Source organism: Phragmites australis, chromosome 21 (assembly GCF_958298935.1).
Source record: "Phragmites australis chromosome 21, lpPhrAust1.1, whole genome shotgun sequence".
NCBI classification, from domain to species: domain Eukaryota; kingdom Viridiplantae; phylum Streptophyta; class Magnoliopsida; order Poales; family Poaceae; genus Phragmites; species Phragmites australis.
The window spans coordinates 4237443-4250396 of record NC_084941.1 but is presented as its reverse complement, the minus strand read 5'-3'; the positions used below and the strand labels follow the sequence as shown (position 1 = coordinate 4250396).

The window sequence follows — 12954 nt, the reverse complement described above, 5'->3', positions numbered from 1 at the left end:
TCCCTCGGGGACACCTCCCCGAGGGCCAGAGGGAAGCATGGTCCGGGAGTGGGCGCTCGGAGTCAAGAACAGGTGTCCCCGAGCACCTAGAGAGCCCTGAGTACCCGAGGGAAGCAAGATCCGAGAGTGGGCGCTCGGGGCCAATAACAGGTGGCTCCCGAGTACCTAGAGAGCCCCAAGGACCCGAGGGAAGCAAGGTCCGGGAGTGGGCGCTCGGGGCCAAGAACAGTTGGTCCCCGAGCACCCAGAGAGCCTCGAGCACCCGGTAAGCCCCATACCGGTGGACCCCGCAGGGACTCCACGATAAGGTGTCGATCGGTGGGAAGCCCGATGCCGCATTTAATGGGGAGCGTGGACGGTCACATCCAACCACTCTCCCCCACGCCTGCTGTACTGAATACGCCAGTCCCTGCTGCCGCCTGACAGGAAGGCGTGGGCACAATTAATACGGTGGGTCCCATCGCATGTCCCCTCGCGAGACCCATGAAGAAAGATGGTTTAAAGATATCTTTGATGGGCACGAGGCTTATCACCCTGTCACGTCAAACCGCGTCAGACCTACTCTGCCCAAACGGGCATGAGAGAGTACTCAGAGGCTGGCCGGTGGGCGCTCCTGCGCCTGCTAAAGCTGGAACGTGAAGACCAATAGAACCGTCTGAGGGATGTATTTTTAACCCTCTATAACATCAACTGTAGACCAATGATGGTCACTTTTCATTTATTATTTACGGAAACTTGTGCCCTCATTCTGGGCACTTCCTGAAGGGACTCCCCCTATAGATAAAGGGGGGGGGGATCAGAAAAAGAGAGACATCCGAAGAGCATTGATAACATACTAGACACACAGGAGTAGGGTATTACGCCTTCGTGCGGTCTGAACCTGTCAAAATCCTTGGTGCATTCATTTTTATTAACTGACAACGATCCATCCTGCCTAAATCCCACACGTATTAACCCCACGTACGAGGTAGTTTCAGAACCAGCCCCTCGACCGAATCTCAAAGGGGATCCCTTAGGATCCTTGCTCGCGGTGTTCATCCACTGACAGCTAGCGCGCTAGGAGTTCATTCGGGAGCAAGTCAACAAGCTCCTTGACGCCGGCTTCATCCAAGAAGTCCTTCACCCGGAGTGGCTGGCAAACCCCGTCGTCGTCCCAAAGGCCAACGACAGGGTGAGAATGTGCATCGACTACACCGACCTTAATAAGGCATGCCCAAAAGACCCTTTCCTCTACCTCGCATAGACCAGATTGTCGACTCCACTGCAGGGTGAGATCCTTTGAGCTTTCTTGATGCAAACTCGGGCTAGCACAAAATTCGCATGGCTAAGCAAGATGAAGAAAAAACTTCTTTTTATTTCCCCTGTGGGGACTTATTGCTATGTATCTATGCCCTTTGGCAACGCTGAATCTTCGTTCTAGCGGGTCGTCCGTATTAACCCCACGTACAAGGTAGTTCCAGGGTCAGCCTCCCGGCCGAATCTCAAAGGGGATCCCTCAGGATCCTTGCTCGCGTGTTCATCCACCAACAATACTCCTTTTAGGACATTGTTGAATGCCTCTGCTATGTTTGTTGTCATGATGTTGTACCTAACATGGGATACAATAATTTTGGAATGCCTATTTGCATAAGAACTGATACAATATAATCATTTAAATTCTATATGCTAACCTGATATAATCATTTTAATTCTATGTGCTAACCTAGCACCGTGAGTGTCATAGATTAAGGCACAATGCTGCGCCGGCTTCCCCGCTATCCACTGGCTAAACGTAGCACGTGAACGGCTAACGATAGTTTGTCTCCCTACCATTTGTATTCGCAGATGGTCCTCATGTGCTTGTTGATCTACCATCATCTTGCGAGTGGTCTCATTTAACTCTCTCCATATCTCGTTGAACTTCACCTGCTAGTTCTGCAGACACAACCATTTGAATCTTTTTACAAGACACTTGTTGCGGTACCTTATGTATAGGTTTGCTCCCAAGTGTCGCATGCATCATCTTTTCTCCATATCAGATCATGCAATGGAGTAGTTTGTGCTATCATGCAGCATGTCCAACGCATGCAAAAGGTCCTTATTGCGGCCTGAGATGATGCAAACTTGTTTTCTGTTGCTCACGACACATGTCCTCACCAAAGTGAGGAACTACAACTAGTTATCATTGTTCTCACTCTCAACCATTGTAAAAGCGAGAATAATGATCTAATTATTTGCATCCACTGCTACCGTTGTCATAAGCGTACCATGATAGTTGCCGCTCAGAAATGTGGCATTCACGCATACAAACGACCTGCAATGTCTGAAAGCTTCGATGTATTATCCAAATGACCAGAATAACCTAATGAGGTATCTGTCAGTAGTGTTGTATGGCTCATCTTCTAGCTTGTTCGGCTCATCAGTCATGGCCCACTGAGTCCCTAGATTCACCATGATAATCTTCTGCAATAGCCTCAAAGTATAGTTGTAAAACTCCTCGAAGCTTCCAAACAGTATCTTCAACGCCTTCTTCTTCGCTCGCCACGCGGTATGGTAATTGATCAGCATACCCAACTTAGTTTGCACCTCCTCCATAATGGATTTTGGTGACAAACAAATGTCTATGCCAACAAAGTTGATAAGGAGTTAAGCTATGAACCTCGCATCAATGGTGTGGCTCACATTCCTAATAGCCTCTTCGCTGCATGAATGCGACGTGTGTCTACTGATCACAAAATAGTTTTCATATTTTTGGCTTATGTACTCGTATGAAGTAAGGACAATTCGGGTGTTTGATACACCTGACCTCATACTCCATAGGGTTAGACCGGACGCACTTGTATTTCCTTGTTGTCATTACAATATAGTTGTTAATAAAGTGGATGACCACCCCCATTTTACGAAACTGTTGCCCGACTTTGATATCGCTATTATGGTATCCCAGTTTCATAATGTGTTATACTCAACGACGGCACAATCTAGTAGCCCAGCACCACGAAAGTACTGGATAGCTGGCACTGGGTCATCGTTGTCACCAGCTTCTTCACCCTTGCTACCACCAGCTTCATCATCCATGTATTTTGCATCTACCTCAGAAGGGTCCACTCTAGCTCCCTCTCTACCGGAACTGCCATCCCCGATATGCCCTCCATCCTCTTCATGCATCACCTGCTAGCCTGATCCTTTCACGGTAATTAATGTATCACCTTGCACCAGTCGTGTTACTATGTTTACGTGCACCGCTATATCAAATTTCTCTTCCAATACCTTGCGTGAGTAAAAATCCCATACACTGTTCTTTCTCATCTCGAACAACGTATGGATAACGACCGAGCTGTTTAGAACAAATCGTGGTCACGCACCCTCCAGGACAACAGTATGTGATTGTTAGTTCTCTCACGAAAGACTCGTAACATGCGATTTTAGGCCATCTAGGTCATCAAGTACCTCAACGAAATTTTCTATGTGCTGACACTTTTGAATTGTTACGAGCCTTCCGTGCAAAACCGTGAGACATTCTCCATAATAAATATGAAAAGACATACCGTATCTGCTAAACAAAGATATATCTAATAAAATAACTATTTAGATGTATGTACAATATACAACTAATTACGCCTCTAATAAATAATAAATAAATTAACAATGCAAAATAATATAGTATTTAACTATGCTACATATTTAAGTAATTAACAATGCTAATTAAATAATCAATATTGAATTCAAATAAAATAATTAATATTAAATATTAAATTAAAATATTAATTAAACAGGCTTACACCACTGTCCTTCCATCGTTCTCATCACATCCTATTCCTGATAACCTCTCTGGCCATACAACTATTCGTTGCGTACCAGTATTTTAATGGATTGAATTAAAATACTAATAAACAGACGCACATCACTATTAATTAAAAAAAAATCAATTTGATATATTTTTAGTGTATTGTGATTTTAATCGTATTTTTTCCCAACCCAAGTTTTTTAATCTTTCTGATTTTTTCTTTTTTCGTTTTTTCTCTTTCCTTTTCTCTCTTTTCTTTCATTGCACCGACATCTTACTTAGACCTATGGAGAGCATGCATGCAGTAGGCCATCACCCTACGCCATTATTAGCACAAAGTGCCACCACTAGACCATCATATTATTAAACTAATTAAATAATCTAATTACACTGACTAATCAAATTCACACTAATTACTATTATACAATCTACTTACTCTGACTAAACAAATAATTACTATTATACAAATTCACGTTAATTAGTGTTACACTAACTAAGCAAAAAATCAAACTAAGTAAATAATTAAATAAATGTAATCGAACGGATTAAACAATCTACTTATTCTAATTACTATTATTATTGTAATTATTAATTAAATATATAATTTAAATACTTACTGTAACTCGCGCTGCTACTCCTCCTCAGCTTAGGCTGATTTACCTCTCCTCGCGCTGCTACTCCTCAACTTGCGCTACTTCTTCTCTCCTCGCGCTGCTGCTTCTCCTCTCCTCCTTTACTCATGCTGCTCGTCTCCTCTGTTATCGCGTTACGTCTCCTTACCAACATGCGTCTTCTTATAGCGAAACATGACAGCACGAGGGCTAATACATGTGAGAACACGGGAACAATAGCGCGTGGGGTGACAAAACCGACAAAAGAGAAAGCGACTGGGCGCACCAAAAGCGGCAACAGGATGCAATATGAAGGGACGATAACACCACGATCGGCATGTATTCGGCACTTGAGTGCCAAAAATGGTATTTAGATATCGAATACATGCCGACCTGTATTCGAAAAATAGATAATATATGCAAGATGTTTTCGGCACCTGACGTGCTGAAAATGGTATTTAGATACCGAATATAGGTTAGGCCTATTATTTTTCAGTGCCTTAGATGTCGAAATCGATTTTTTGATGTTTGAAGTGACAAATATTGATGCTAGCTTTACAAATATATCAATATATTATCTATTTTGATAAATACAATAACATCTATTATCTATTTTCTGATTTTTGACGTTTGGATGTGCATGTATGGTGCATACCTTGTATTCAATGAAGAACGAGCAGATCATCCTATCGTGTGGCCTTATAAAAGTTAAACGGTTGCAGGATCCGATGCCATAGCCACGGGCCCACGGCGTGCCAAGTTGTAAACGCGAGGACTGCAGAAGCGCAGAGGGAACGGGGATCCATGGCATGCAAAGTCCACATGCGCAAAGGGCCGGCGTCACGTTGGCTGCCGCGTGGGGCCGCGCGCTTTGCCCGTGAAATTTTCGGTACGAACAGATCATTCAATTCAAACTGCACTGGATGATAAGAGAAATAATTGTTTTCATATATAAAGATTGGATACACGGGAATCAATATTTACATTATTGTATTGATTAGTATTTTTTTTGCACCTAAAATTTTCCCGCTTTGCCGAGGAGAGGTCTCGCTCCCAAGGACGGGGCAACATCCTTGCCGTTGGATGCTGCGTAGTGTGGCCGTCGTGGACAAAAAGCTAGCCTCATCTGAAAACGTCTTCCTCTAGCTTTGTTTGGTTGTTCGCATGACTAATGTCTGCTTCCATGCCTCTAGGCGAGGTTGAGCACGGTTGGTTGAGTTGAAGTGGATGCCCTGACCAGATTGTTTGATCGTGATCTTATGAATCTCATCGTGATCAGACGGCTGCAAGGTGTCACCACATGAGCATGAATTGTGATTCATATGCCTATGACATGGTAATGTAATGTTACGATAGGTTTAATAAGACACATATGTATCTTGTCTACATATAGAGTATTAAATGTGAAAATAAGCGCTAGCTCGTTTGGTAGAGCATGCCGTTGAGCCTTATCCTACCTAGGATCGAACCCGGTGTCCACCTCCTTTCTTTGAGTATGCAAGTGCTCTCTTGCCAAACTGAAAAAAAAAAGTATTGAATTGGGTTGTGGTTTATGGTACAGTGATGTGTTTCTCTATTGACCTAGGCAACATGATTTTAATTATTGACGTTGTAAAATTATATTATTCATTTTATTTTATATGACGAGTTCGGTACATGACATATATTTTTATGAAATATTTTAATTATAAGTTGGATATATATATACGCAGCACTAGAGTTTGACTTTGACTCTCAGTGCCCTGCAAAGTTCTATAAAATAATTGCCACAGCTCATCCATTCCTTAGATTTGGACCCACGGCACATAATACTTCGTAGTAGATATTTCAGCCTACATCACATACAACCGATTATCAATTGTTTTCTCATCTACTGTTAGCTTTTTGCACTAGTCGGATAGTTTACTCGAGGAAAATATGGCAACCACCATTTAGGGTGTGTATAAATGAGTGATATCAGCTGTTTGTAAAAGTTATCACATATAATTTTTATGATGTGGAGGGGTGTTAACGAAGGAAGAGAAGGAGACCGTCTTTTGAGCGAGAGACAGTCCGTTACATGCAAAACTAGTTTAAGTGTGTTTTGTACTGTATTTATTAGAGGTGAATAGTAATAGACTATGCGCTGTAGAGGTTGTTTGTTTAAACAATCAGTATATGACATAGATAGTATTATACACATCAATTGTCTCCACCGTTGTACATGTAACATGCCCTACCATTTTTTGCACTCAACCAAATTCTAAACACCACAAATTCGTATCAGCATCAAAAGCCACCCAACAAACACACACACTGACACACACTCATCTATCACTTGAAAACCCCTGCATTCATTCAGTAACTAGTAAAGATGCTTTGGCCTCAAGTAAGTTCCTCACATCACATGCCCATGGTCCAGATCATCCAGTATCCAGCACGCAGCATCCATGCAGAGGAGGAATTGCAACTACCAGACCCCAGACAGCACAGGGTATCCCGCCCTGCCGCTGCCGCTGCCGCTGCCGCTGCCGCTGCATTTGTGAGGCTCACGCAATGGCGGCACAGTACACACCACACCAGCAAGGCCGCATAGCAACGCTGCAGCAGCCAGCAGGCTGAATTTTATATCCGTCACTTCTCACCAGACCCCAATCACTCTCCTCCCAGCTGTACCAAAAAAAAAATCAATTCGATTTCTCTTTTTCCCAAACAATTGACCACCATTTTATAGCCTCCACAGAACCTTCTCTTGCTTACTACATTTCGTCTGTCTCTAGCCCCTAAACCCCTGAATCAGAGAGAGAGAAGGGAGGGACCAAGGGAGAGGAAAAGCAGAGCTGTAGAGAGAGAAAGTCCAGTTGAGTTCTACTGTCTCTCACTAGATCTGGCCTCCACTGGCCGGGGTACCCTGTTGGTGGTTGCCTTTGCCCAAAGGCGCCTGCTTGCTCGCTTCGCTTGCAGTGTCTCACTCACCCACTTCCCCCTACCGCCCCCACGCTCTATGCTTGCTCTGCCGCCATGTGGTGATCTTCGCGCTCCAACTAGAACCACCAGCACCTCACCACCGCGTCGCGGTGCGATGCCAAGCTTGGTGGCGTCACGCTGCCCGGTGGCTCCAGCTTCTGTGCCCGGCATTGCAATGCCGCCGCTGGTGGAGGCGTGACGACGGAGTAGCTGGCGAAGCGAGGGGAAGAAAGATTCCATCTTTCTTGAAGAGTTTGTTCCGCTCGCGAGCGAGCGCGGCGCCGCCGACATGTTTAAGTCGCGGTGGCACGGCGGCGGCGGCAAGGCCAAGGCGGTCTTCAAGCTGCAATTCCACGCTACGCAGGTACGGCTCACTCACTCCGGTGGAAGTAAAGCTTCGATGTTTTTTTTTCTTGAGGCTTGACAGGATGTGGTTCTTGGTGGTGGTTGCAGGTGCCGCAGCTGGGGTGGGAGGCGATGATGGTGGTGGTGACGCCGCAGGACGCCGGCCGGCCGACGGCGCGGTCGGAGCGCGCGGAGGTCACCGACGGCGCGTGCCGGTGGGCCGCCCCCATCTTCGAGGCCACCAAACTCCCCACTGGCAAGGACAAGATCTATCAGTTCCTCGTCTACGAGACCGTAAGCCACCGGCCGCCACCATTAATCAATTCGCGATTTACCGCCGGTGATGATTCCGCCCTCGATCTTGACCCGGGCAATGCCGTCGGTGCAGGGGTCGACCAAGGCGGCGCTGCTGGGGGAGGCTACGGTGAACCTGGCCGACTACGCCGACGTGTTCAAGCCGTCGGCCGTTACGCTCCCGCTCAAGGGGAGCCCCGGCGCGCTGCTGCACGTGAGGATCTCCGTCTTTCTCCCCCCTCCCTCTCCTCCCTTAAAGAGTCGTGGCGTTTTGATGTGACCTGTGACGGCGACGTGCTCGCGGATTCTTGATTTTGATGTTTGCTGGTGCTGCGCTTCATGTGACAGGTGACCATCCAGCGGGTGGTGGGTGGCGGCGGTCGGTGCGGTGACGACGCGAGGTGGGTTGGGTGGGGGATTAATCTACGCATACACGGATACGCCTCTGCCGCATTGTGGTTTGATCTTTAAGGATCGTCTCGCCCCAGCCCAGATTTAGCCATTACTGCAGCTGCATTGTTATTTGAGTTAGGGATTGAGCCATCTCAACCAGATTTATAGTCATTGCTGCTGCATTGTGGTTTGAGCCTTAAGCATTCGCTTGGTTGAGGCATTGCTTGGTGGCTAATTGTTGTTATCCTCCGGGTGGCAGCAGTGAGAACGGCGACGCTCCGGCGGCGGCGGTGAAGACACCGCAGCGGAGGAAGACGCTGCAGAGCCAGCTGAGCCAGTGTGAGGATGAGAACGGCGAGAAGGCAAGGGCGGCAGTGGATGCTATAAGCCCTGTGCAAGTAAGTGATGCTTTGGGGGAATTTTTGAGAGCTTTTCCTCTTTTGATTCATCATCATTGCATTGCTTTGTTGTTTCATCTTGTGATGGCTAAGAAAGAGAGCTTTTGGCATACAAAGATAATTGCAAAAGAAAAAGGGGGCAAAGGGAGCCCGAATTTCTCATGCCTGCAGAGGGGAAATTTTAGAACTGAACAATGCTATAGATGTGTTCTTTTTTTTTCCTATGTTCATCAGATGGTTGATATCTCTCTTGTACAGGATGGATTGTTGATAAGAAAACCGCCGGGGATGATGTTTCCGTCAAGAAGAAACACACCTATGTCTGTTGAGCCAGTTGGCCATTTCCACAATATCAGCAGCTTGGATGCCCTCTCAGTGTCGGGTTCAGATGGAAGCTCGGGGAGATATACCCCCAAAACCAGTGTAAGCATGCACAGGGCGTTTCTTCAGGATGGTAGCAATGTCCTATCACCATTTGCCAACAACGGCACCCCGAAGAACCCATTGACCAGCTCCGGTGACTGGTCGGGAAGCTCGGCTCCTGATGCTAGCACAGATGGGTCAACCAGCAACTCCGGTGAGGCAGGGTTAGGAGGGGCAGAGGATGATGTGGAGAAGCTAAGAAGTGAGATAGCCACTTTAACACGGAAATTGGATGTCTCAGATATGGAGTTGCAGACACTCAGAAAGCAAATTGTGAAGGAGAGTCGGCGTGGGCAAGATCTCTCCAAGGAAATGAGTAGCCTGAGGGAGGAGAGGGATGCACTCAGAAGAGAATGTGAAGGACTCAGGGGGGCGAAGAAGATGACCCATGATGTGAATGGCTCAAGTAAATGGCTCTCAGATGGGGAAGACCCTTTGCCACAGATTGAAGAGCTGAAGGAAGAGCTGAGTCATGAAAAGAATCTAAATTCAGATCTTCGTGTACAACTGCAAAAGATGCAGGAGTCCAACTCTGAGCTGCTTCTGGCTGTGAAGGATCTTGATGAGATGCTGGAGCAAAAGAACAGAGAGATTTCCATTTTGCAAGAGGATACAGAGGAGGATCCACAGGAAGCAGAATATGAGCACGCCCTGTCAAATGTGCACAATTCTGGACACAAAATAGACTTATCTGAAACGAGTTCAGAACAAGAGAAGGAAGATGAGCTTATGCTAGATGCATTGGCAAAGAAGCGTGATGACATCTCTACCTCTGAGCTTGAAAAGAAAACTCTTGAGTTGAGCAATGAAATTGAGTTGTACAAGAAAGACCGTGAGGATCTTGAGATGCAAATGGAGCAACTTGCACTTGATTATGAGATTCTGAAGCAAGAGAACCATGACATCTCCTCAAGGTTGGAGCAAACACAACTGAGAGAGCAGCTAAGGATGCAGTATGAGTGTTCGGCCCATTTGTCTATAATAAGTGATCTTGAGGCCAATGTTGAGAGCTTGGATAACGAACTGCAGGCACAGGCTAAAAAGTTTGAGGCTGATATAGCAAAAATAATGAGTGCAAAGGTGGAACAAGAGCAAAGGGCCATAAAGGCTGAAGAGTCTCTGAGGAAGATAAGATGGAACAATGCAACTACCGCTGAACGACTTCAGGAGGAATTCAAGGTGTTGTCTTCGCAAGTTTCATCTGCTTTCAGTGCAAATGAATGGCAGCTTGTGCAATCAAGAAAGGAGGCTGCAGAACTGCAGTTGCAGAAGAGACAGTTGGAAGAGTTACTGCAGAAGACCCAAGAAGAGCTTGGATCAGTTCAGGATCAACACCGGGTAAAGGTTCAACAGTTGATAACTCTTGTGGATTTCAAGTCAAAGGAGAATGACAGGCTACTGACAGAGCTCAAAAGCAAGAGTGATGAGTTCCAGAACCAAAAAAGATGCGATGAGGCAAAACTGAATGCTCTGTTAGAAGAAATTGATCAACTCAAAGTCAACATTGACAAGCTATCAGATGAGAGAGACGATCTCTTTGAAAAGAATGAGCAGAAAGACAAGGAATTGGCTGAAAATAATGAAAAGGACATGCTCTTGCAAGGCAAAATTGCTGAGATTACTTTGCTCAATAAAGAGATTACATTGCTCAAGGACCAAGTGAAGATGCATTTGGAGGAACTTCACACTTTAAAATGTTCGAAGAATGAGAAGGAAGAGAGAATAGGAAAGCTGCAAATAGATATTGGGTCACTGAAACTCCAGTGCGACAACTTGAAAACTTCGCTGTCCAAGAAGAAGTCAGAGAAAGAAAGCCTTGCTTCTCAGGTGCTGAAGCTGAGAAAAGCCCTCGAAAGCAGGGAAGGTACCAAGGCAAATGGTGTGACTTCAGACGCAAAGGTAAATTTCTCAAAGCAAATATGTTTGTAGTACAGATACTTCTCCTGTCATTCAGTTTGTCTACTGGAATAGTTTTTATGCTACTCTTTTGGCATATCTATTAACAAATAAGGCTTTTTATAATGTAGACATGAACAACTGCAATGCTCCAAACACAAATAATAGAAACTCATTTTTTTTAAAAAGAAACTTTTAAGCATTTTCTTGCTGACCACTCTTCCGAACCAGTAGCTGTAACTTCCTTTTTTATTTAAGTCAACAGGCTGAGCATACTGTAAAACCCATGAAAATAAGTATGGGCACCCGTCTATGAAGAATTCTCATGATTTATGTCTCTTTGCACATGGGAAGACAAAAATTGCTTTAGTTCTATCCACCAGCTCTCTTCTCATCATAGCCCATGGGATAGCTTTATGAAGAGAGGTCCCCACTGATCAGAACATGATATTATACTTTACATCATTGAGCCGTTCGACCTTTACATAGAACTGCTTAGATCGTAATAATTCACTTTGGTGCCTAGAAAGTTTCACAAAGTTCTGTGTTTTGCAGGATAATCAGCAAACTAATCATAAGCGCATCAAGCACAATAACGGCGCCACTGGGAGTAGTACTGCACTGCCAGGCACCAACAGACAGAATACGGACGGTGACTGCAACGCGGACGGTGACTGCAATGGGCATGACATGAGGTACAGTAATCATCTGAACATAGTTGACACATTTACCTTTTCAGTTCAGAAACACATGATCCATGACTGACACGCCTTGCTGCTGGCTACGATTCATCAATTTCAGGAACTCTGACGGCCAGTCAGTAAAGGAGCTGACCTCTCTGAAAGAGAGGAACAAGGCGATGGAGGAGGAGCTGATGGAGCTGCACGAGCGGTACTCAGAGATCAGCCTGAGGTTCGCTGAGGTGGAAGGCGAGCGGCAACAGCTCGTGATGACGGTGCGGTCGCTGAAGAACTCCGTGAGGTGACCGATGCTATTCAGTACTCACATTGTAGCTACAAGATTTAGACGATACCCCGAGGGTGGCGTTGTACAGGCGGGTGACTGGAAGAGAGACTCCAGGGCTTCGCAGGGGCCAGGCAGACACCTGGGATAGCAGGGTGTATGTGGTCGGTCAGTCACATTACACAGCATGTAGGCCTCGTGTCACAATAATATTCTTTTCTTTTCTTTTGTTCCTTCCCTACTGTCGTGTGCAGTAAGTTGTAATAGTTATCTTACCCTCTCTAGAGTGTGTTGTGCTGTATAATTTTCCCTGATGTTTGATCGTGTTGTGAAGAAAGAAAAGTGAGAAGAAAAAACAATGGTATCACAGTTTGATCTAGGAAAACCCGTGTCTGTCCATATTGTCTGCCTTGTGTGTCCAAGTTCCTGATTGACTGTGGACTTGCGGCTTCATCCAGGCCGCGAAAGGTGAGACCCCCGGGATTTACGAGTGGTATGGAGCTTTGGGTTTGGAGAAGTCTCCCGTGATGAACTTTTGCAGAAAGAATCCGTAGCGTGTGTACGAGTTGGAGCTCAAACTGAAAGCAGCAATGCAGCATTGTTTGTCTGTTTTGTGTAGCTGAAGCTCCAACTCAGCATTACGAGGCTGGCATAGTTGGCTGGTTGTGCAATACATGATGTTGCATTGCTCCAACTCAACATGGGCCTCGAAACGTAGCCAGAAAGGCCGACGCAGAACAAACCGAGCGGCCTGGCCAATCCTGCTCGCTCGCTCGGCGCGGCGGCCCTTGCGCTTTTTTATTTTTATATATTTCGAAAATAAAAAATGCTAAACTAAACTCCATTCAAAAAAATTATAAAAATAGGCTACTACCTTCGGTTAGAAGGTGACAGTAATGTGTCGTCTTTTCAACAAACGATA

General features: G+C 45.6%; 1 protein-coding gene across 2 annotated transcripts; it reads left to right on the top strand.

Moving 5' to 3' along the window:
* The first annotated feature begins 6963 nt into the window (after positions 1-6963).
* On the top strand, positions 6964-12346 carry LOC133903326 (uncharacterized). 2 transcript variants are annotated; one of them, XM_062344646.1, is made up of 8 exons: positions 6964-7684; positions 7774-7959; positions 8054-8173; positions 8308-8360; positions 8615-8750; positions 9009-11072; positions 11625-11764; positions 11871-12346. In XM_062344646.1, exons 1-8 carry the CDS (start codon positions 7610-7612, stop codon positions 12052-12054), a joined length of 2958 nt encoding a protein of 985 aa, XP_062200630.1. In that variant the 5' UTR covers positions 6964-7609; the 3' UTR covers positions 12055-12346. The 2 variants fall into 2 exon arrangements, with proteins under 2 accessions (XP_062200630.1, XP_062200629.1); XM_062344645.1 differs by having other exon boundaries at positions 8612-8750.
* Positions 12347-12954: the final 608 nt, after the last annotated feature.

Bases quoted from the DNA above. Each gene is read 5' to 3' on its own strand.
- LOC133903326 (XM_062344645.1), top strand. From the start codon at position 7,610: ATGTTTAAGTCGCGGTGGCACGGCGGCGGCGGCAAGGCCAAGGCGGTC. The intron at 8,174-8,307 runs GTGAGGATCTCC...TTCATGTGACAG, and splicing joins GCCCCGGCGCGCTGCTGCAC to GTGACCATCCAGCGGGTGGT. The intron at 11,073-11,624 runs GTAAATTTCTCA...TGTGTTTTGCAG, and splicing joins GTGTGACTTCAGACGCAAAG to GATAATCAGCAAACTAATCA.